We start from the raw sequence: 26574 nt of genomic DNA on the forward strand, positions 1-26574 counted from the left end.
GCACAACTTTTCATCTCTTTTAATGTGACCAAATGAATTTTTATGTTCATAATCCAGAGATTTGGCTTCTAAGAAGCTTGGCTCATTGGAATAAACTGCAGGTGTCTATTATAGCATCCTTTATATAAAAAGATTAACCTGTATCTTAATTACCTCTAGCCAGCCATTCTAGTTTCCTATAACTTCATTTAACAATAGTCATTATTGCTACACAAATAATACAGTAAACCTGACCTTCAGTTCTATTATTAAGTCAAACAGAGCTTCCAAAATTGCTTATTTTTAACCACAGAATAGGCAAGAGAAATTATTTTTTCAGCTGTCAGGTAATCATTTATAGACCCATTAATATAAAAATGTCTGATCAGACTACTAAAACATTTTAGGTTCCCACAAAATGCTCCTCAGCAACAAATTACTGTAATGCAGAGAGAGCACTTATCAGGTTCTCTGTGATGAAGTTCTAAACTGGGAGAATGGAAAATCAATGTGGACCACATACAGTGACTATATAATTATAAACTCATGAAATTATAACTCTTTCCAGGAAACTACTATATCATCGTATCTTTTTACAAACAACAAACTTTAAAATGTGTTGCTCTATGTGAATCCTTTAGCATAAGACATACATATTATCTAAAACCTTATTCTAGGTTAAGGTTTGAACATTAATAAGAAAAAATATAAATGACTAGAAGACTGTGGCACAAAAAAGAAAGCATATTTGGCTTCCTATAAAAAGGAAGAAAAAGATTTCTGTTCCATCTGAGAAGGATGTTTTTGTTGTTGTTTTCCTCTCCTTTTTTAAAGAAAATATAAATATATGAGGGTTTGAGGTAAAGAAGAAAAGGGCATTTTTTTCTCACTTTCACTGTGAACTTTTTCTTTCATTTCACTTTGCTCCTATTGCATCCGCCCATCTACTCTTTTTGTGAAGAAGGAAGGATAAATAAGGAAGACTTCAGGCTGCCAAAAGAAGGCTGCATTACAGCATCTCTTTTCTCTCTTGCACCTTGAGCCTTAAACACTGTGCTCAAGAACTCAATACTGGCATTCAATGGGCATTTTTACTCCTCCATGGATGATTTTGAATTATCTCAGAAATTATTTAAAGGTACAAACAAAGGGTTGGCTTACTAAGGAGGAATTTCTCAAACAACATCCTTTAGGGAGGCAGACTAGTACTTAAGGATTGTACCTGATAAAAAGTGACTCTAAGCCTGAAAAAATGAAGTAGTTTTTTCTTAGCAACTGTTTCTGTGGGCACATGTTTGTCATTTCCCATTTTTTTTTTTAATACTTAAGGAGTTTCCTATGGGGTTAACCAAGTGTATCTGGATCTACCTCATAGATGTAATGAGAAGGCTGCTATAGTAAAACATTAGCTGGAAATCTGATCAATTATCTCCAAACTCAACTGAAAACATTCAAACTATTCAATACCAAGGTATTAATTCTCCTTTATAGCCTGCTCTTATTTTTGTAGTGGCCATTAATTCACCAGAAAATAAGAAATTTTATAAATAAATTTTAAAAAATACTAGTTTGGGACAACACCATGGGAACAATTTGTGATTTTTTTTTTTAGCTTCAGTTTCAAACATGTTGAAAACAACATTTTCACAACTTCCTGCTTAATCATAATTACTTTAATAGTTAACTCTTATTTCAAAAAATGTTTTGAAAATATATTTGCGTAAGACATTGTATAGTACAAAGATTAGTTCTGTAATTAGAATTAAAATAGGAACATTATTATAAAATAGTTAATTAGTTCTATATATAGAAATACTGTTAGTGCTACTTTTAATTTTTTTAATTTACAGCTGAACATGTCTTTTTAAGTTTATAGATAGTGTCTCAAACATTAACAGATGAAATAATTCTTCAGATACTTAACTGGAAAAAAATCTTACACGAGAAAGAAAATAAAGAGGACCTTCTACTTAAATAGGTTACAAACAGAGCTTAGAAACAGAACTCATGCTGACACCAGCTGTCACTTCCCAGTTTTCCTTACTCCCAGCACTAAGGTACCTGACCTGTATAAACTGGTAATGGGCCAATATATTTTCTTCTGGCTACAGCGTTAAGACTACTTGCAATCTTCACAATGCCATTAAGGCAGCTGATACATTATACATAGTGATGGACCTTGAGCAACCTTGCTGGTCCCAAGGGAAAGCAAAATTTACTTAATCCCCAAAGAATTTTTCCAATAATGCAAAGAGAATTAAATTATGAAATCTGAGACCTCCCTGAAACCACACTGATGACAAGATGGCAGAGGAACATATGTCTGCACAAGCCTGCCAGGGGAAAATTGCAGTGTCCAACACATCAAAAAGATATTAAATAGATGACTTGTGGATAGATGACCTGTGGTAGATCAAAAGTAAAGTTAGGAGACATACCGGGAATAACTGTTACATGTAAGGAAGAAAAACATTTTATGTGTTTGTTTATTAGATTTGTGTGGCTCTTTCACTCTCTTCCCTGGCAGGGTGTGTGTGAGTGTGGGTGTGCAGGTGTGTGTGTTAGGGAAGGGAGGGGGATGGGCGCTTTGAAGCACCTTGGCAGGGATACAACGAAATATCTTCTAGTCTCTTGCCAGGCTGAGGACATGTTTCAGCTTAGCTACTCTTGTCCATAAAAACTTCACATTTCTTCCACATGCAGATGCATGTACACATAAGCATAAGATGGGCATACGAGCCACATGTTTGCCATGTGCAAACTATTTCATATGGTTACAGTTCAAAAGCTACAGCAATTCCCTCTACTGAACAATACTCAGTCTAACTTCTAAGTAGTACTAAGGAGATCTAAAAATAAACTGTAAGAGAAAATGGCAGAAAACACAGGGCTTCCTTAGAAGGTATTTACTTTTCTTTAGGATAATGGAAATTTTACATTTAGAATCATAGAGATTCACCTGAACCCAACAATTTACATCTTCAACACATGGCTTACTAAAACAACTGTTTAGGAAGATGTGATTGCAAATAGTAAAATGAAGTGCAGTAATTTAAATATTTGCATTCTGATTCCTCTGCTATTATAATTACTGGTTTCCATGGAGAGAGCAGACTATAGTGGATAACAGCATGAATTCTGGCACCAGACTGCCTGGCTCCAAGTTCTCAGGCAAGTTAGTTAAACTTTCTGGACTCAGTTTCCTCATCTGCAAAATGAGGATACCAAGGGCATTGTTTGGGAACTAAATGACTTAATATACGTGAAACGCTTATTAGACTAATGCCCGACACATAGTAAGTACCACACAAGTATTTGCTATTTCTCCAACTGCTATGAGTAATTCTACTCCTATTATTCCTCAGTCCAGTTACAGGTATTGATCCCATCAAGGATATCAATATGATTCAAAGTGATAGCAACTGTACAAAATGGGAAATCCAGGATGGTAAAATGAGCACCTATGGGTACAATAATTATTCGCAAAAATACCAAATTCTGAGAATGATATAAAACAGAAGCATAGCAAACCTTATATATTTATGAATTCTGTTATGGTATGTTTTATTAGCTGGAGAGAACATGCCACCAATAGCCTTAAGGAAGCAAAATGAGTTTGGCTTTATAAGGAGAAGAAGTTAACCCTTCTAAGCAACTAGCATTAAACCCCTGGCAGCAGTTACTGGCCCCCAAGACTTAGTCCTGGAGTTAACAGATAGAAAACGAAAGCACAGTCTTTCCACCAGACAGTAACATGTGGTAATTATCAATCAGTGAAAGCAGCTCACTAGGCTGCTTTCCCACACACCAACCATCAAATATATGGTTTTTCCAGCTATACTATTGCTCAGCATTTAAAACACGTTATGTGGGGAGGGTAGACCTCAGTGATAGAGGCATGCTTAACATGCACAAGGTCCTGGGTTCAATCCCCAGTACCTTCATTATAAATAAATAAATAAATAAATAAATACATCAAAACCTAATTACCTCTCCCCACCAAAAATTAAAAAAATAAAATACATTATAATACTTCTATAAGGATATCATGGCTCTTGTATTAGTAATAGAGAAAATCAATGAGTCCTCCTTCTGATATAATTCACCATTTAAAACTGAAAGTATTTAAAAATGGGCAGCAGCTCAAAACCACAGGACCCTAAAGACAAGGTTTCCTGCAGTGATCCTATTTGCAATTAAAGAATCAATACTAAAACAGAAGATTCTCGAATTGAATCCCACCACAATCCCTGAAATTCAATTCAATAACCTCTTATCAAATTCCTAGATAATTAACCCTACTCGTATATTTACTTTTTAGAAAGCCTAGATCTCATTTTTATAGGATTCTTATATCCTGAGGTTTAAGAAAAATCATTTATGTCAACAGTTTGGAGGTAATGAAGTTATTAAATATAGTAAAATTTACAAGTAATTTAGCTATAGCTAGTAACTAAATATTTGGGTATAAGGAAAATATCTTGACCAATATTTTTTAATCATTGTAATATTACTAGTCAGACTGATGTTAAGTTATGGCTAAACTATTTCAGAGAATGGACTTGAGAAAAATTTCTCCAAGTTGTCTAATTTTAAAATGCATCTATTTGTGGTTAACTTGTTTTCTAGTAGTGTAAAAAGATACCAGATCCATAGCTATGACGTCTGAAATTTCCACTCTGGCAGAAAGAACCTGTGTGAGGTACCCACATGCCCATCCCACAACCTGTGACACCTGCACCTGAAGTTTTCCTTCATCCTTCACCAGGGGCTCTACTCTCAGAGTTTGGGCTCAGTGCTGAGAGTTCTTAACCTAAATCTCACAGAAAATGCAGCAAGAAGAACATTAACACAGATTCTAACATATGGGTAGTTGCATCTGCCAGGCATTCCTATCTCTGCTTCATTAATTGTGATCATTTTAATCAACTCTATTTACACACAAGCAGTTAAGGAATATGTACTTCCTAATGGACAAAATAGAGACCTAATACCCTTCATTCTATGGTATATGAACTGTATCTCAAAAAAGCTGTTTTTAAAAATAAAATCCCAGTTACCATGGCAGCAGGCACCCCCAGAGGACCAACTGAAGTTCTCTGATTGATAGTCTGCCCCTCAGCCAGTCTTAAAATGCACATTGCTAAGTTTCTTTACTGGATAAAGATCTCCCCATCTCCACAGAGTCAGGGAAAATGCCTAAAACTTCAATTTGAAATTCAGGGTGATAAAACTAAGAGGTTAGGTGACAACTTCTATAAATAGATTCATTAAAAAAAAATCCTTTCTAAATGCATCTTCTCAGGCCATAGGACTTCATTACTGTCTAGGTGACTAAGTATTATTCGCTTATCCAAGAGGTTCCAAAAAAAAAAAAAAACCATTCATTTAAAAAAGCTACAGTAGTGAGAAATCAAGATAGGAAGCATGTTTCTCAAATGTAAGGGGAAGTTTTAAATGAGAAAGGCATTTTGGACGAGAAATGCAGTTGCTGAGTTGCTCTCCTTGAAAAAAAAAAAGGAAGACAAGATTTTTAAAAGCCTTTTTATAGATTTTTTGGCTACAGTGGCTGTTGCTTGCATTTCATTTGAAAGACAGCCTCAAAAACAAAGATAACCTAAAAGCTATTTGAAACACACACACATACACACACACACACACACACACACACACACACACACTCACAGACACACGTCTCTACTTCAGATTATCACTGATGCAGCAGTATGTCTGACTCTGTACTAATGCATGAAGCAAAATTTACTGCACACCAAGGCCTGGTTTTTCTTTTCTTCTTAATCACTTACTCTTCTTGCTTCTGTAGAAAGAACTAAGATTCTGGATGGTAATGCTGTTTTGAGAATCAATAAGGAAACTTGATATCCAGGATAAGCAAAAACAGATTAACCCCTTAGTTCATCTTTTCTGCTGCAATAAACATATATAAAGACACTTTGGCAGATGAATAGCTATTTTTGTGCTCCCCAAGGCCAAGAAAAGAAATGGGTCAAGCATTTATGTACTATTCAATTACATGCAATGAATTTGAGAAAAACCTATGTCTCATAAAAGGATATGTTAAATAAAGTCTTGTTATTTAAAAAAAAAAGTAGAAGAAGCAAAATGAAGTCACTAAACTATAGCATACACTTTAAATTTGCTTAATTCTATCGCTAATGACAAACTGAGGACATTTTTTACCTAAAAAAGGAGTCAACAATATCTTATAGCGTCTTTAATAATTCGTGGGGTTTTCTGGCAAACAAAACATCTTAAAAGACATCTTAAGAAACATTAGTCCTTTAACACACTTTTGTGCACCTTTTGAAGTATTCAAGTATTGAGAATTATGTTCCTCGTGGAGAAACCCATAGAACAATATAAGCAAGCTTGAATACAATTCAAAATCACAATTTCCTATGGCTGCTTTTCAGGTTTATAGAAGCCACAAAGTTAGCACATAGTCAGGAAGGTGTCTGCTGTCCTGACAGTCGCCATATGTAAATTTTTCTAAGTGATGTCAAATATCTGTCCTCCACTAGTATTTTTTGCCAGTCATTGACATATTCCACAATATGATGAAGGCAGGGTTTTTTAAAAGTATATATTTTTTTAAGAAAATAGAATTGAGTTGGAAATCTGACTTAGAGAAATAAAATCTAGAGACCCTACATGTAGCAGAGCCACCTGCTAGGAGATGATACTGTGCTAGGCTAGAAGTCTTTCATGGAGCTCCAACCCCAAGGAGGGAAGATGGATGTAACCAGCAGGAGAAAAATTATTTTGCAGAAAAATTCAAGCTTACTCTTTGCTTCTACATCAATGCCCCTGCTACTCTGTTTTCAGAAAGGACAGTGGCCATTTCAGATTGCCTAAAAAATATTTTTAAGGAAAATCACACCACCATTCCATCAGATGAAATAGTTCCCTAGAGTCACAATAACCTCTCTCTCCCCTTAAGCAGACACTTTCCCCTCAGACACCTGCTCCCCAACACACAGCACTCTCTCCAATTCCTTTACCCATTTCCAGACTTCAACTTTGACCCACTCTGCTTTCTTATCCATCTTCTTACTGCCACTAAAGACATAATTTAGACATTGAGACAATGATCCTTGACTGCACTCAATTCAACTAAGTGATGGGTAGTAACCAGTTAAGAGCCAGTCAAAAGTCAATACTGTAAATGGGGGTCTCTGTACCTATCCATCCTTAACGATTAGACTTCTGATCCAAAGACAAGTTGGGAGTGCTCACATACTGTTTAGAAATAATTTGAACGAATATAAAAGACACTCAGCACCTATTACTTTTGATTATTATCATGATATCAAATAATTTAACCAAAAAAATACTATCAGAACTAATAATATTGATGACTGGTCCTGCTCTTTCATTGGTAATAACACAATAAATAAATCCTATCTCTATCAAGATGTCTATTTTTACTTTTTGACTCCAAGGAAATCTGCTTCCTCCCCTACCCAGACATATACAAAGGATTTACCATTCCTCTCCTGTCGTTCTAAAACTCCTACTATGGCTATTTTCTTGAGAGGTGAAAAATAAAACAGGCTTTGTACTAGAGTGTGTCTTTACCACTTCTGCCCAAGGCAGCTGATGTTACAGAAAAGCTACCCCAATGCATAACCAAATTTGAGAGGAAAATCTAAAAGGTCTTTAAGTAGACCACCATTTCAGGTTAAAGATAAGACTATGAAGGAGTAATTGTTAGGTACCTCCAAAAAATTATATATACAACAAGTCTAAATAAAATACATTTCAATTTTTATAGTTATCCTATTTTACATGCTATGGAATATATGGTAGGCAACCCGGTAAAAGAGTCAGCTCTGGAGACGGATAACCTAGGTTCAAACTGCAGTTCTACCACTACTACTGTTACTTTCAGCAAGTTATGTGACCTCTTGGTACTCAGTTTCCTGTTAAGTGGGATAATAGTTATAATTATAATCACAGGTTGTTTTGAGGATTTAATACATGTAAATTCACATGTCTGTCACGTCATGAGCAATAAATGTTAGTGATTATTATTATGAGTATTATAATTCTGCTTAATCAGAGCCTATATAACTGGAGACCTACAATAACCAGAATACTGGCAGTTGGATGAAATAGCCAGCTAACAATAAACAGCAAACTGCATGGTTTAGACTCATTTGCTGCTAGTCATCAGTTCCAGCTTACTTTGTCTTAAGAATCCAGAGGCATATTTTTCCACAATCAAAAAGATTTTGTTCCCAGGGTATTTGGATTAGTTGAGGTTTTATGTTTAAGGAAAATTTTTTAAAGTTTATGTCAAACACACAAAAGTTCTCCCTAAACTAAGGGGCAAATTTAGAATTTAATTTTTTAATGAATTGGAAATGTAAGTGAAAGATGAAATTAATTTTTTTAGTATGTTTTATAAAGGAACAAAAAAAAACCCATCTTTTTTTCTGCTTGATGCCTCTATCTTTGTAATCTTTGAAAAAAAGGTTTAAACAGAACTTTAAAATCAGAATTATGAATCCATCTGATCAGAATAAACTCCCTTCAATGAGACATAGACTGTCTTGCAGATTACAAATCATTATCTTAAAGATCACTAAAATGTATTGCATTTTACTATAAATATAAAATTGCAATCGAAAGCAAAATCTGGACTCTGAGAGACTGTATAGGATAAACAACCTGATTTCTTCAACAAATAAATTGCAATGGAGAAGAAAAAGAGAAAGAGGAAGGAAAAGATTTTTAAAACTTCCAAAAAAAAAAAAAACTAAAGAGGCAAAACTAAACTATAAGACATGCTTGGATGATAAAACTATAAACAAAAGTAAGAAAAGGATAACCATAAAAGTCAGGATAGTGCTCACAAATCTTACAAGAGGAGGCTAAGGGGGACTTGGGTTTGGGAAAAAGTACATGGAAGAGGGTGCCAAGCTCTATTTCTGAAACTGGATAGTGGGTATAAGGTGTTCACCCTTTATTCATTTCTGTGTCAGTGTTATATTTTACAATTAAAAAGGTTTTAAAAATAAAATTGCAATCTAAGTGATTCACCATGCTGTACACCAGAAATTGACACATTGTAACTGACTATACTTCAATAAAAAATAAATAATTAATTAATTTTGAAAAAAGATTCACCAAAGTAGCTAATAAGTATTTTTTCACACAAATGTCTTCCTTTCCTCACATTCACACTCACACCCTTAAATCAAATGCACTGCACCAGGATTTTCACAAATAAAGGTTCCATGACACTTGAGCAGAGCCATTCACTAGACTGGTTTCTAGCTATTGTTTAAATCAGATTTTATAAGGATTTGATTTTAATTTTGCATCCTCAAGATAAGTATGCCCATGTTTGTGCCAACTGACCAGAAAGGTTCTTTCCTACAGTTTTGCGTTGATCTCACATACCCCTTCATTTACTGCAGTTCCAGAAGAGAAGCCAACTTAAAAAAAAAAAAAAAAGTTCACAGGCCTCTTAGGGAAGGTGTTGTGGGCTGAATTGTATATTGTATTCCCCTAAAATTCATGTGTTGAACTCCTAACCCCAGTACCTCACATTGTAACTATATTTGATGGTAGAGTTTTTATAGAGGTAATTAAGTTAAAATGAGGTCATTAGGGTGGGCCCTGATCCAATATGATTGGTGCCCTTCTAAGAGGAAGAAATTAGGGTACAAACACATACAGAGGGAAGATTATATGAAACACAAAGAGAAGGACCATCTACAAGCCAAGGAGAGAGTCCTTAGAAGAAACCAACCCTACTGACACCTTAAACTTTGACTTCTAGCTTCTAGAACTGTGAGAAAATAAATTTCTTTGTTTAAGCCACCCTGTCTATGGTACTTTATTACGGCAGCCATAGCAAACTAATATAAAAGGTGAAAGAGAAATTTTAAAATTTAAGTTTTTTTTAAGGTAGTAGATGGATGAAAAAGAAAAATATAAAATGCTACAGTTGTCCAATTTTATTTATTCCATAATATATAATAAAAAAGAGGAGTTTAAGGAAATTCAGAGTCATTAGTAAAGAAAGGAGAACTAACAGACTCCACGTAAAAAGAAACATCCCAAAGATCTAAGCACAGAGGCAGAGACATGAGGGAACCAGCAGGAAAATAACTGGCTACTGACTTTGAATGGACGAGGTGGGACTCAGAGCTTTCAAATGTGGTTCCTGAGAAAAACCGAGAGAATTTTGAGTTAGATTTTTAAATGGACTGAAAACAAATGGAGGTGATGGGTGAGATCCAAGTGGTTTTCTTAGAAGGAGAAAGTCCTCTGGCCCTAGGGTTTGGATGAAGTTTGATTTATCATTTCCCTTGTTGGATAGACTTGCAAGTTAGGCAAACCGTCCAGGTAAAAAATGCAACTCTCAGGCTGGAAAATCAGCAATGGTTGTGTGGTGAAGTCAGTGCTCTGGGTGTTATATGTACCCAAGGAGTCTAATGATCTCAGAGTGGGCTGTGCTTTCTGATTGAGTACATGTTTCCTGAAGAGGGATACTACTGTAGCGAAAGCTATTGCTGGATCCACCCTCCAATCTTCCACGCTCGTATTTGCATTTCATCATTCCACTGATGGACATAAATGGAAATTGACAGGGAACTACTTGCCTCCTTAACACTCTAACTTAGTAAAGGAGTAAGATACACTCTGCATGCAGAAAATCGTCATACAAAATGGAGAATAAAGCCAAATAATCAAGGATGAGAATGAAAGGAGTCCAGTACCTTCTAAATCAAGGTAAATTTTTTCCAACTCTAAGCAAAATGGCTCCATTTTCTTATGCCATACCCAGAAGAATCTTAATTTGCTTTCTGCAGTAATGTAGTGACATAAATCAATCCACCATTCAATTAGTCAGTTTAAAATAAATTTAGAATAACTTTCTAGAGAGACTGGCACAATTACTATATGTAGATCACTTGTAAAAATTAACAGATTTTGCTTTAAATGTGTATCAGTTAGAGATGTACAGATGTATAAAGATGGAAAATGTCCCAATGTCTGAAATTTGCTTTTGTAAGGGAACAGAATTTGCCAACCCAAAATGTCTCTTTGGCGTACAGATCATTTGGAGCTGAAAACAATCAAGACCCAAAAAGACTCAGGAAGAAACTCTGACCATTTCCTTAACTGCCTGAAGACTGTAGGCAGAGGACCTGTCCCAGGAAGGGAGCCATCAATATAGAAACCATAGTACAAATCAGGTCTGTAGACAGGGAGGAACCTAGCAAAATCTGCTGCTAAAATTCCTGTGTCTGATTGTCTCTGCAGGGCCCAGCAAACATTTGGTTACTGAACATTTGCTTTTCCTTCTCCATGTCTTATTACCTTCGTCCCCTTTGAGGTCCCAAATCAGTATCCCCAACATCCTCTTTTGTCTTTAGCTGAAGATAGCATTTAAGGTGAGTGGTTCAGCCACTTGGGCCAATTATTCAGTTCTCCTGGGTCTCTCCCATTTGTACATGTTATTAAAGTTTTTTTTTTAACTAAAGAATAGAGTTTATTTAATAACAATATATAAATATTGATTTGTTAGTTGTGACAAATGTACCACAGCAATGTAAAATGTTAATTGAAGAAATTGGTTACTGGGTGTTCAGGAACTCTTAATACTACCTTGCAACTTGTCTGTGTTTAGAATTTAGAATAAATTCTAAAATAAAGAATGTATTTACATATTTTAAAATGGCAACATTGGATGTCTTTTAATAAATATATAACATCATTTGGTAAGTTTTAAATAACTCAAACTCACAATTCAAAAATTGTACTTCGTTTAAGTTTTGATTTAAAATACTACACACATAGAGAGAGAGAAATGATTGTCAAAATGTTCATAACTGTTGATTCTAGATAATGGGTATGTGGGAGATCACTGTAGTACTCTTTTTACTTCTGTGTATGTTTGAAAATTTTCAAAATAAAAAGTTAACATACAATTGCAAAACCTAATTCCCTTCATGTTGTCACTTGACTAGGATAATATAATTTATTCTGGTTATTGATAACAGAGTTTAAATAAAAAGCTTTATTATAGTAATACATTTAAATTGAAAAGTAGTAAACATAGGCTTTAAGGGAAAATACCTTGGGAAAATGTTTATAACGTGATATAATATTTACTTTTAAAAAGCAAGACACAATATTGTAAATATATATATCAACTCTGTAAAAAATGAAAATATAAATATATGCACAGGAAAAAAAATACTAGAAGGAAATACAACAAAATGAAAGCAAAGTTTATGTGTCAGTGATGAGTTTATGGATGACTTTTACTTTTTTGCTACATTTTTCTCTATTAACAAGTTTTCTAAAGTGAGTATAAGTTAAATTTATAATCAGAAAAAGAAAGCAAGTAAATGGCATTACAATTCTGATAGAACAGATAGTCTAAACACTGTTTAGAAGAAAATAAACACTCAGCTAAAACTCACTCTAAACTCACTACTAAATATTGGGCCTAAGGAAACTCTTGGGCAGTGTTCAGTCTCATATGCCTTCAGACCTCATCATCAGTAGACTGGAAAGAGACACACACACTCTTATGCCTATAATTGGAAGAGGCTTTTATTACTGTGTAATCTTTTTCAGAGCTTACCTGACAAGAACCAATATCCTGAGATGCTTGTCTCCAGGGATTTGAAACTCCCTGGGACTTCCCTGTTTACCTAATAGGTTCACAATTTTACCAAAGAAATACCTCCCAAATGAATGCAAAGCTGTGCATCTAACCTAGAACCAAGATTTCACCTCTTGGTTCTCAGTGCCAATCTTAAAGGCAAATTTCAGAAATTATTTTCTCGGGCATCATGTAAAAGAGAACTACTTGCAGTAATATTAATCCCACAAAGCATAACTCCAACAATTCCTATAGTCCACAAAGAATTGTTTTTCTAATAACTAAAGGGTTTTTTTTTAACAAGTGGGTGACAAATTTTCCTGATAAATTCTGAAATATAAAAACTCCAAAACTGTATATTAGAAGTATCACTGAAAATTAAGATCATAATCAGTACTTAAAACATTCTCAAAAAATTCCCCCCAAGAGGAAAATTTTACTTACTTTCACTTCCACAGTCTTCCCTCCATGTTCGATGTGTCTCTCTACGTACTCAGAGGACAGCAAATCACTGTAACAAAAGAAATGATGATTAAAGAGGACCTTAAACATGCAAATCAGTTGAAAATCGCCATCAAGTTGACAGCATTCCAGTTTTAATGATTCTTTAATCCAGATTTGAAAACAAAAATAAAACTTTATAGGTATCTCTCTCTCAGACACACACACACACATACACTCACACACACACACTCACAGCTTAATACTTCAAAAAGGATAGGATGAGATTAAATTGACTGAATCACCTGTCACTCCATTGTTACAGAACTACCATAAGCACTCCATTATTTTAAAGATATATTATTCCTCTCTTTTTCACTTTAGCTTTTTATCATATGGGTGTTTTTTTATAATTGAAGTATAGTCAGTTTACAAAACTGTGTCAATTTCTGGCATACAGCATGTTTCAGTTATACATATACATATATATATTTGTTTTCATATTCTTTTTCATTAGAGGTTACTACAAGATATTGAATATAGTTCCCTGTGCCATACAATAGAAACTTTGTTGTTTATTTATTTTATATATAGTAGTTAGTACCTGTAAATCTCGAACTCCCAATTTATTCCTTCCCATCCCTTTCCCCCTCTGGTAATCATAAGTTTGTTTTCTATACCTGTGAGTTTGTTTCTGTTTTGTAAATAAGTTAATTTGTGCCTTTTTTTTAGATTCTACATATAAGTGATACCATATGGCATTTTTCTTTCTCTTTCTGGCTTACTTCACTTAGAATGATGATCTCCAGGTCCACCCATATTGCTGCAAATGTCATTATTTTATTCTTATTTATGGCTAAGTAGTATTCCATTGTATACTTATACTACTACTTCTTTATCCAGTTATCTGTCGATGGACATTTAGGTTATTTCCATGTGTTGGCTACTGTAAATAGTGCTGTACTGGGTTGCATGCATCTTTACAAATTAGAGCTTCCTCTGGATATATATCATATGGTTTCCATATACTACCATAGCTTACCATTTCTCACGTGTTATGTGTGATATGTTATCTAACAAAATATTAGTGTCCACCACAAAAAAATTAAAAGGGAGCAAAGAAAATTAGAAGAAATAGAAAGGAATATACCTTCAGTATTTTAAAATAAACTCTTGAAATCTCTCCTAAACAACCTCCTTTTATAATTTTTTATATGTTTACATAATCTTAAATAGAATTCTCTATTAAAGGGGAAATTTTTTTGAAAAAATTTTTTTGAAAAATTTCCCCTTTAATAGAGGCACCTCAAGACACAACTCCCATAAAATGTCTTAAAGTCTTTACAGTTTTAAAGTACTAAAATATAAATAAATTTAATATGAATAAATAAAAATATAAATTCTAAATCTACTCCTTTATTAATAGACATTTAGCCATCTAAAAAAATCTTTTTCACAGTGCTCTGAAGGTCACCAAGCCAAAATTGTCACAGTCATTAAAAAAGGTGAATTTCTAAGCACAAGGGCTACCATGATAAGCACTGTACTTACAGTTGCTTGAAATGTGAACAGAAAGCTCAAACAAGCATTACATTAATGGGGGCACTAGAGAGAGCTTCTTATAGTATCTGATGCTTACACTACCATTTAGTAAACCTATAATTATTGTCTAAGTCCCTGTTTAATTTGTCTTTGGAATACATTTTCCTACTAACTTTATGGGGGAACCAGTTAGAATGCTCTACGCTGCAATTTGCAGAAAACACAACTAAAAGTGTCTTAAACAAGACATTTGTATCCTGTTTCTTGTTACAAATTTCTTGTTAGAAATTCCTGGGCAGATTTAATGTGCATTTGCTTTTGCAAATCTTCAATTCTGTTAGGTGAATAAGTATGAAGTTTATGAAATACAGGAAAAACACTTTTAAGTGTTTTAAGATGTTTTAAGTATAGGTAAGTAGTTAGGAAGCAAAACTTTGTTAGATGTGGGCAGAATGCGTAGGATGTGTAAAATATAAGTAAAAAGACCAAGTATGTATCTCACACTGATAAAAGGGATGGAGAACCAAAGGTACCTAAAATGCATAAGGCACCTGGGCAATCAATGTTCATCATGTAATCAATAGACAAGAGCCATTAAATATTCAAGATACACTATACATAAGCACTTAATATTTATGAGGTCTTATTTCAACCACCTATTGGCGACACCCAGGGTTTCCCAACTTCCACACTACTGACATTTCGGGCCAGATAATTCTTTGTCTGGAAGAGTATCTTATGCATTGTAACATGATTAGCAGCACCCAGGAACTCTACCCACACACACACACACATACACCAGTCATGACAATCAAAATGTCTCCAGACATTGCCAAAGGTACACTGAGGGGGTAAAACTGCTCTCGTTAAGAACTGACACCCATTCCTGCCCCAAGTTTTTTCTGCCCAAAAAACACATATTAAATTCATGGCTGTTCATCAAGCTAACTGGCAGGCTATGGCTCTTGACCAAGCGTGTTTGTCCCTGTGTCTCTCAGATACAACAAGTGGGTGTCATAAGCTCGGGCCACCTTCCACCTGTGGAGCTTGCCCAAACCTCAGCTCTGGTCCTTGTAACTACGCATCAGCAGGGAAGGCAGATGCAACAGAGAGAGAAGTAGGTCTTACGGACACTGTGTCCCCAGGGTTAGCTGGAGAGTGGTCTTTCCACCCACCTTGCACCCTATCCTAAGTGTGCTCATCTAATCATTTCTTTCCTTTAGCTTCTCGCCGTGGGCTTCAATTTGATTTAGCAAATCATGTGATTTGAAGATTTTGATTTGCTTTATGGAGGCTTGCTGTTCCTTTACTTCCAGGATGGCTTGCCGGGTGGTATACTTTCAGGCAACCACTGCTTCAGAGTAATTTTCCACCCAACGTTAAGAGCAGTTCCAGTATTGGTTCATGCAGAGGCTCAGCACTGTGGATAAGACCAGGAGTGTGACAATCGTTCCCCTCTGCCATCAGAATGGAGGGTGGCCTGTTATTTTAAGTGGTTCCTTCCATGACTGTAACATGATTGCTGCAGCTCTAAGCACTGTATGCAGTTAAAAATATCCCAAGGTAAAAAGAAAGTCTTATATTTCTTTAGAAAAGAGTCAGCAAACCCTTCACAAAAACCTTCCAGAATTCATTTTCTCAAGTATGTTTTGTGTGGCAATGCCAAAACCAATCTTTTGACAAGGACATAGTTCTCGGAACAATCATGATTCTCCTCCTCTGGGGCCTCTCATGAGCAACATGACTGCCCAGAGAGAGATGAACCACATTCCAGGGAAGGAGAGTGGGGGAGAGAATAGCTACTATACAGTCAAAGGACAGTTGTCTTTTATTATTATTATCATTAATTTTTATTATGTGTATGTCAGATGTTCCACAAATTTCCAAAGACTTCCAACCAAAGAGTGAAGCTGCACAGGAAAGATCTGCCTGAAGCATAACTTGTCATTGCTCCACCATCTGCATCCCACTCTTTATCCAAGGCCATATTCCCAACAGGAGAGGTACTGTAATAGGGAAGAATGAATCTGACTCCATATTAGATCTGTTCCTCTAGCTCTAACCCTGTGCTCTGTTTTCCTGTGCTTAGTCATGCTAGTTCTGTACATTTTGTAAAAAAATGTTGCCTATAGCCTGAAATATACAGGATAGCCTATTCTCAAGGCTCCGACCTTTAAGGTTATAACATTTATGCATTCATATAGAGATAAAAAGTTGCAGAACAGAGTATAACATTCGTCTTGTTGGAGGTTTACAGGAACATCATGACCTGACCTACCTGGACAGCTGCAAGAACAAAGGATTCTGACATCAAGAAATTTGCAACAACCAACCTCAGTGCCTGCCCTTTGGAGTTTAAAAGGAGCCTAAATTCTAACTTGGGTAAGATGGTTCCCGAAGACATTAGTTTGCCATCTTCTTGGTCTGTTGGCTTTCAGAACAAAGTCATTATTCCCTACCCCAACACCTTGTTTCCTGATTTATTGGCCTGTCATGGTGCAAGCAGAACGACTTTGGACTCGGTAACAGTACCAGCCAGATGTTTGCAAAAGACTGTCCCCCAACCTTGCTATCAGTCTCCAACACCTCCCAGCAGTGAGAGAGAACAATTACTGTACAGAGACAGTATTTGTTAGTAGAGCCAGCTAGGTTCTCTCTCTTGGAAATCTAAACTAGTAAATTCAGGGAAAAAAATCATTCATTGGCTGAAGGAAAGAGAAACGGAAAGTCAAAAATAAGCAGTCACTTGAGAGAAATTGAGCTATGTCAGTGGTGAATCCTGTTACCTGAAAACTGGATTTGCCTCTTGGTGGGTGTCAAGCCAAAAGATATAATGAAGCCAAAGATTGAGAGAAAGAAGGATTTGTTACTTGCAGCAAGTAAGGAGAACATTGGGGCTCTTTCCCAAAGCCGTGTCTCCCTCAAGAGCAAAATTGGGGAAGTTTTAAGTTAAGGGTATATGCATATTCATGAAGGGGCCAGGGCAGTGTATGCATTTTCACGAAGGGGCTTGAGCAGAGAAGAATTCAGCACAGAATTGGGGAAAAGTCAATAGAGATCAAGCTTTAGTTGACTGAGAGTCAGAACAAGTCAATATCATCATCTTCTAGGTTCTGGTTGATCTGGTGGCTTAGCACTCAAGGAGGGTTTAAATTCTGCAGAACGATTCAAGAAAGTTCTTCAGGCTAATCTTTACCTTTGAAACAGAACTGAGAGGCTTCAGCACTGATTTATTATCTTTGCTATTATTACTTCTCTCACCTGATAACAGTCTGTTCTTTTGCTCCCTTAAGATCATTATTACTAAGACCTTGTTCAAGGGCAAGCTTTGTGGCCAGGCTTGGATCACAAAATTCCATAGGCATAAAATGGCTGCTCTTACATCAAAAAGCTATATCTGGTTCTTTTCCTCTAGGGACCCCCTATCCTATCTGCTTACAAAATCAGAATAAAAGCCCCAAATCTCCACTGGATTTCAGGCCCCTGGAACCAGCCCATCCCTGAGGCTGGATATCTTTCTGCATCACTGTCATAAGAGTAAACCCCCATTATCAGAGCCAGCATGAGTGAGATCAAAAGTAACTATGTAAAATCAACTTAGAGGAGGAGTGTTTGTAGTGGCAGGAGGAGTCATAATAACAATTATATATATATATTTTTTTTTTAAACCATCTTTTGACTCCTCTAGGTTTTCAAGTTCCAAGGGACAATTTTTCTTTGAATTTTAAAATCTAGGAATTAAGAGAGTATGAGTCATCACACGAATGTAATTACAGCAAAGAAAACCCTCTGCTCAGGATGCAGCTATTTCAATCAAGCCTCTATCCCTACAAGTATTGCTGGAAAGGGCTCTATGTAATTTAAACGAAAAACAGCCTGTGCAATTTGATTGTGTTTGTTTGCAGTATTGTGGAAATCTGCTAAGTATTGTTATTTTAATTATTGGGCTGAAAACTGTTCTATTTAAAATGTCACTTTTTCCTCTACTGAAGCACAAAAATCCTTACCACCATCAACTTAGAACCTAAGTAAAGATTTCTGAAGCTTCTTTAAGTAGAGATAATCAAAATTACTAAAGTTCCTTGTTTTTCCTTTTTAGATCATCATTGTTTATCATCAAGTAGGAATCTTCTGAAATAACTTTAAATGCAGACAAGTGGAGGATCTCCTCAACATACGGGAAATTTTATTTTATCTGATTGGGTAGAATTTACTCCCTGTTAACAGCTTACTCAAAACTGATGTGTGAAAGCTTCCTTGTGAATTGTGAAAGATGAAACTGAAAATCATTTTCAATCAAATTCTTTAGAATTTGGTTTTAACAACTCATTTTCTAAAGGAAATAAGATGTTTTAAAAATTAGAAATGTATTCTGAGGCCCCCCCTTTTTTTAAATTTGCATACCATAATAAGCCTGGAATAAGCAAAACAAACACAATGTAAACATTTTCAGTCATAAAAATGATTATCCTTTGTCTAGCGGGCAAGTGTCATGAATCAGAGGCAGCTGGCATAGTACAAAGGTTTTGGAATTTAGAAATAAAAACAAATATTTTGATTTCCTATCCAGACTCTGCCATTTACTAACTGTGTGACCTTGGCCAAGTTATTTAATCTTTATGAACACATTTGGCCCAAGTATAAAATGAAAATAATAAAAATTTCCTTACAAAGTTGGTCTGGTATTAAAACAGAACATATGTGCAATGCCTCTCAAATCCTGATTTCAATTATCCCACTCCTTATTATCATCTCCTATCCATCTTTCTCTAGAACTCACTTTAACTGTTTGGAGACTTTTAAACCATGGACCTTACCTACTATTTTTTCACTGTCCTTCATCTTCCTCTTGTCCATCTCATCTAGTTTACATTCCATGATTCATCATGAAAATCACTCCTTTACTCCTCTCTCTCTCTTTCTCTCCACTATGTTCACAAAGCCAAACCTCAACCATGGTAAAACTCAACTCCTCTACTCATCAAAGCCCCAAGAAGCAGAGCATCCTGAACGGTCAAACATTGAACATAATTTATGACCACATATCAAGTGGTCCCCCGAGCAGACCACTGCCCATAAATCCACAAGTCCATTTTCCTAGTCAATTTACTCTGAGAAGACCCTTCCAAACTTTTCTCTCCTAAAATCTCTGAAGCATTCCTTCATCATCACTCCCTGCTGATGACCTCACCTCTGTATTCTGTATTCACTAAGAACATGGAAACAGAAAAGGGCTGCTTAATCTTTCCAATCTACCTACACCCCTGTTTTCTAAACCAGTGTCTAGTAGGAGGTCGAATTAGACTTCAAGGAAAGATTAGACTTCCTCAGAACAGGGATCCCTTTTGAGGAAAAATAATTACAACACCACTCTTGTTGTAATTACTGGTGATTCTGATATCTACACAGGTGATCCTTCCAATTCTGGCATCTCGCTCCTTGACCTCATCTCCTCCAATTATCTTCTCCATTTTACCTCACTCACCCAGCATATTCTCAAATTCAAGCAGCTCACTCTCTGACCATCTCCATCCATTCTAGCTTTCTCTTTCAACAGCCCATTTCAATTCTTTCACCCCAATAAGACTTATGACCCACTGAACTTAACTATCATTTCACTGTCCTTCACCTCCCTCATGTCTCACTCCCTTCCTTGCTCAGCTTAAATTCAATTTTAATATTCACTGCTTTGCAAATCTCCCTACCCATCTCCTAACATGTGATTCTCCCTTCCCTAAACCAATCCTAGTTAAAACAAATTCTGTACCCGCTCCGTGCCTGCTCAGTGTAACTGAATGAAGCTGAAGAACAGCATATCCTCATGCTGACACTGCTCACTTTATGCTGACATCACTAACATCAGGAGTCTCTTAAAACTGCTTGCAAATCATACTTCATTTTCCTAAGATGTTTATTTTCACAACTGTGTCTGAGTAATATTTTACACCTTCTCCCTCTCTCCTCAAACCTTCGACATCTACTTCCCATCTGTTTTGAGATGATGACTTTGCTGCCCATATCACTGAGGAAAAAAAGGCAATCAAAAAATACGTTCCACAGGCCCCCACCACTGCATTTCTGAACCTACCAGCAGGTGCACCCATACGCTCAGCCTTCCCTCCTGTTCTGGGAATTCGTTGTCCATCTAATTATCCAAAGCCAACCTGCCCACTCGTGCACCACAATCCATTCGTTCTTCCCTACCCAAGGGCACGGCTCCAGATATCCTTCCCACTCCTGTATCATCAAGTTCTCCCTTTCTACAAGATCTTCCCATCACTGTGTAAACTCTGTCATTTCTTCCGTTTCCAAAATCAAACAAACAAAACAACTCTCTTAACATAACTTCCCTGTCCAACTACTGCTACATATCCTCCTGTCCATTAAGCAAAACCACATAAGAGAACTATCCATAGTCATATCTTTCTTTCTTCTCCTCCCTTATCTCTTGAACCCATCTAATCAGATTTTAACCAAATCACTTCATCAAAACTGCCCTCATCAAAGTCACTAATTACCTACTTCCATGTTGTTAAATCTAATGGTCAGTTCTCAACTCCTCATATTACTATAACCAGCATTTGACACAGGTGATCATCATCCCCTTCTCTTGGAAACATTTCCTTAGATTTCCAACCAGTTACCACACTCTTGGCTTTTTTCTCCTAATTCTCTAGCTGCTGCTTTTCCCATTTTTGTTAGTTTCTTCCTATTCCCCAAATCTCTAAACACTGTAGTACCTGGAGGCTCAGTCCTTGATCCTCCTCTCACTCCCTTGGTGATTTCATCTAATGTCTCCCCTTAAATAACAACTATATGTTGATGACCCTCAGATTTATATCTCCAGTTTAGAATTCTCCTCTGAATCCAGAATCACATATCCAACTCCAAACTCAACATCTCCTCCTGCTGATCAAATACAGATATCACACTTAATATGTCCAAACTTGAGCTCCTGATCTTGCTTGACAAACTTGATTTTCCTAGTCTTCCCATCTTCAAAGATGGGAATTTTTTGCACCCAGGGATCTAATGAAGAAAAATAATTATACAGAATATATTTTGTGCCATTTTGAAAAGTCATTATCTAGTGTTGACGAGGTTACTAGGGAACCACTAACATGAACGCTGTGAGCATAGTTTTATAGAACTTTCATGGAGGACAGTGTGACATATTAAAAGTATATCATTTTTAACTTGCAATTCTGTTTCTAAGAATTTAACCTAAGAAAATAAATTTTAATGCGTACAGATGTTCAGCTATAAACATTGTCAAGACAACATTATCATGTAGAAACACTGAAAATAACAGAGAAGCAATTAGACAAATAGGGTACAAAAACTTACAACTGAACATACTGCTGACACTAACATGTCACTGAAGGTATTGAAAGATATTTCATAATGTCTACTTAAGAAAAGTTCCAAATATTGCAAAAAAAAAATTTATGTATGATGGAAAAAGAAAAATGTATACATTAAGACATTAGCAGTGCTCATCTCTGGGTAATTAGATTCCTGCTACATTAATTTTACTTGTTTTGCTTCTACACATTATCTAAAATTTCTATAATAAACATGTTTTAAATGTAAGAAAATAAAGAAATAAGTCATATATACAGTTTCATAGAAATTAGAAAAACTAAATTTGAAATGGATTTCACAAAGCCATCATCCCAAAGTTATTCACAAAACAACCTAAATATACCAAAAAAAAAAAAAAAAAGATTGGTTGAGCAAGTTATTTTCCATCCATTTAGTGGAAAATAATGAAATCAACAAAAACATTTAACAAGAGTTTATATTAACAGGGAAATCCTTCTTAAGTTAAAAAGAAAAGCAGTACCTGAAATCATATAAAAAGAATATAACAGTTATATAAACAAAACAATGCACAGGAGAAAAAAAAAACAACTAGAAGGAAATGCACTCAAATGTTTAAAAAAATTCATCTTTCAGTGGTGGCACTATAAGTCATTAAAAATTTTTTTTTCCAGTTTATTAAGCAATTTCTTCTGGATATTTATCACCACATTTCTCAAAAAGCAATATGCTGAAATTTATATTTCTGGGTATTTTTAGATTTTAAAATTAATGGTAATAATAAAAATAATGGTTAATAATTTTGAGCCCTTATTACTACAATTACTACTATTATTATACACTGCTACTACTAACCTAACAGCTTCGCATGTATTAGCTAATTTAATCTTCACAACAATCTTGTTAAGCAGGTATTAGTAGTATTTCCACACAGATGAGGAAATTGAAGCACAGAGAGGTACGTAACTCACTCAAGGGTACTCAAGGAGTGATAATTGGTAGAGCCAGGATTTAAATTCAGATGGCCTGACTCCAGAGATCATCCTCTTGCCCAACTAAACCCAACCCCTACAAGTACTTTGCCTTCTCTTTTTATTTATTTCATTTCGTACTTATGTTGCTAAATCATCCACAAGCTTTCCCACTGTAAAGAGTTATAAAGCCTTCAGTGTGGTCAAACACATCAGGAATTCTATCGATTCCATCTTTTTCTTAGCAACATCCCTCCTGTGGCTTTCCATCCTCCTGCTCATATCTGGACCAGCTGCATTACAGCTGTAATCCTGATATTTCTTTCATGATGATTCAAGGAATTTCCTTTGATTCCCTCCTCGTTGTAAACTTGTTCCCATATCTCACATCTTCATTTTTGTTGGTCTTCTCCCTTTTATGTTAGTGGGATTCATTCTCCAATAACTTCCAAATAAAGAATGCATGATGCTCATTTATTTGAGAACTTGCATGTACATTTTCTGATTGATGGTTGGATGTGTAAGTACAGAAAATCCCTTGGAATTCACACAGCATTGCTCCACTGTCTCCCAGCTTCTAGTGTCACTAATGGGAAATCTGATGTTATTCTGAATCTGATCCTTCCAGCTGACCTAGTTCTTCTTTCAAGAAGCTTTTTTTGACCTTCTATTTTATCTCCACTATTCTGAAACTTCAAAATTGTATGTCTTTATGTGGGTCTTCATTCATTCACTTTTCTGGGCACTTGATGAGACCTTTCAATCTAGAAATTCATGTCCTTCAGTTATGAAGAATTATCTTTGATAATTTCCTTTCTCTATTTTCTCTGTACTCTCTTTATGGGATTCCTACTAGTCAGAGGTTTAATGTCCTGGTTTGATCCTCTCACAGTTTTTATCTTTTCTCTTCTATGTTCTACTTCATCTTTTGCCCTGTTTCTGAGAGACTTTTTTCTCCTAACTTTATCACTCAATTCTTCCATTGAATTTCATTGTTTATAATATTTTTTCTAATTGTTTTTCTCTGGATTTTTACACAGCATTTTCTTGTTTCATAGACACAGTACTTATCTCTCCAAACATATTATTATATTATCTCTCCATACATATTATTTTAAAGGTTTTCTTCTGTTCCCTGCATTTTCTTTGTTTCAGCTGAATTTTCATCTGTTTGTTTTGATCTCTCTCTTTTTTGTTAGATGTCTTCCTCAAATATCTGGTGGTCCATATCATAAGCTTCATGCACTCAAATCTGCTTTTTTTCTAACTATTGGACTAATATTTAGCTTTCCCAACATAGGCCCTTGCAACTATTGGTGAAAGAAAGTTTGTCAAGATGAAAACAAAACATTCCTTCTTCTTCTAGAGTGGCAAGAAAGCAAATATTAATCTATGTCATAGAACAGTCTTAGAAAAATTATTTCCAACAGTACATTCTTACCCAGAATCAACACAGGAAAAAAATGTTGTCATGTCCTATAAAAGTAAGTGTAACCTTTAAATAGTCTGTGATTCTATTTGGTTTCTTTACTTAATAATCTGTTATCCTAGTAATAATATTTAAACAAACATAATCTATTTTCTGAAAAGCACAAATAATTGTTAATCCAAAAGAGTGTTTCTGTCACTTCTGTCTTCTCCCATATGTTTATAGATATAAAACAAAATAAATCTATGACTGTCAGATTTCCCATTACAAAATAAAGCTCTAGAGTTTGATGTCTTTTTAAGTTAACATAACCTCCCTTCTCTTTCAGTCCCACACCATACCCCCGTTTTCTGAGATTCTGGAGCCTCCATCTCCAGAGCCTTTCCCAAGTTCTGGTTCTTATTGCAAACGGGAGTCAGCTTTCTCCACTCAGTTAAGTCAGTTACCACTTGTCCAATTTTTGTTACATCATCCAAAATTTTATTGATGTCTCTTATCTGCTTTATTCTTGTGAGTTTGTCCTACCCTCACTGTCATTATAATGGAGGAAACACACACGTTAGGGTTCAATCTGCCAGAAATATGTAGGTCATTTTGAAAGTTTATTTTTCAATCATGATCATATAATTTTTTATAACAGAAAATTATCAGATTAAACCTGAGCCAAGGAAATCTAGGGAATGAGGGTATGAAATAGACACCAAAGAGTAGAAAATTGTATTTCACCATTTGTCTCAAAACTTGAGCAGTAAGTCCTTAAAAGGTGCCCTTTCTGCCCTCACACATTTCATTCTTTTCCATTTGCTGTCATTTCCTTACTAATCTTTCAATTCCAAGGACCATTTCCAGCTAATGTCAGCCAATTTACAATTACTTTTTACAAGCGAATGGTAATCACACCAAGTCCAACTACTTTATCTTGGTTCCACCAAAATGCCTTTGTTTCTTCACAACACTAGACGTTACAATTAATAATGATAGCTTTTTAAAAATTGTAACAGAACTAAATAGCCAACTGAATGATGTCATTTTCAACACTGTCCTCCTGAGAGCCTTTTCGGTAACACTGCAGTGGAAAACTTAAAATTTCCCTTTTGGAATTGCTTTCAGAGACAATTTATGTGGCACATAAGAAAACCAGTCTCATTCTTTTTTTTTTTTTTTTTTTCTTCTTATATATACTTTTTTTTTTCCAGCAGGGGGAGGGAAGAAATTAGGTTTATTTATTTATTTATTTTTGAGGAGGTGCTGGGAATTGAACCCAGGACCTTGTGCAGGCTAAGCATGAGCTCTACCACTTGAGCTATACCCTCCCCTATCCTGGCCTCATTATTTCTTAACCATATCTCCTGAATAATAAAAGAGGCTAATCAATCACTCTAGTGAAAAGATGACTGTGAATGGCTGCTGGCTGCTTCTGAAATTCGAATTTACCCAGAGTTACTGAAGTTAGGCCTCCATTTAAAAGGTTCCAAAAATGCGCTGTAGACTTTCATAGCAATCCTCCTCAAAAGATCTAATAATGCTTTGAGCAAAAGAGCTATTGCTGTAATAAATGCAATGCCCCCCTGCGGTGACAGCTTTGAAGGGGACAATTCACCTGGTTGTACAAGTTTTGGAAAGATTCTTTAGAAGGAGCTTCATTATCTCATAGTCACTCCTCAAACTGGCTTAAATGAGCCATAAAGGGAAAGAAAACTAATCAGAACCTTGACTATGACCTAACCCAGAGTTTGCTTCTTTATTCTAAGAGCTACTAATTCAAACATAAAACTGCAAACAGGAAAATTAAGTATGTGTTGGTCGCTATGCTCTTAGATTTTACAAAATTACCTCTAGGGAAACCTTTTAAGAGTATATTTTCTTGTGAAAAACTACTGAACTTTATGCATCTGAAAATATGCAAAAGCAGATAGGAAGGTAAGGGGGAAGTGCTGTATATATCAGGTGTGCATGTCCACACTCCAGACACAGCAGGATTAATTATCAAGGCCTATGCATGTGGCACCTCTTTTCGCAATTATCTGATGAACCATTGTATTCCTCTCAATCGAAATTCAGCCACCAAGTGAGAAAAAAAGAAAAAGAGTGTTTTCATTGCTGTTTTTCAGTCATCAATTTCAAATTATGCTTTTATAAAAGAGAAATCAATGCATAATGGTGAGGCTTCATGTTCAGTTACTGGGGAAGAAGCAGAAACCCTGAAAGAAAATAATCTCTATTATGACAAACAACCA

The 26574-nt window shown here is 35.5% G+C and overlaps 1 protein-coding gene across 11 annotated transcripts in view; it reads right to left on the bottom strand.

The window, feature by feature from the left end:
* ADAM22 (ADAM metallopeptidase domain 22) overlaps positions 1 to 26574 on the bottom strand; it is a 205940-nt gene that overhangs the window by 87362 nt on the left and 92004 nt on the right. For all 11 annotated transcript variants that reach the window (XM_064487601.1, XM_064487593.1, XM_064487596.1 and 8 more), the window contains exon 4: positions 13076 to 13142. In XM_064487601.1, the coding sequence (XP_064343671.1) occupies positions 13076 to 13142 (67 nt within the window). The remainder of the gene's footprint in view (positions 1 to 13075; positions 13143 to 26574) is intronic.

The sequence above is a fragment of the Camelus dromedarius genome, chromosome 7 (assembly GCF_036321535.1).
Source record: "Camelus dromedarius isolate mCamDro1 chromosome 7, mCamDro1.pat, whole genome shotgun sequence".
In the NCBI taxonomy this organism is placed as follows: domain Eukaryota; kingdom Metazoa; phylum Chordata; class Mammalia; order Artiodactyla; family Camelidae; genus Camelus; species Camelus dromedarius.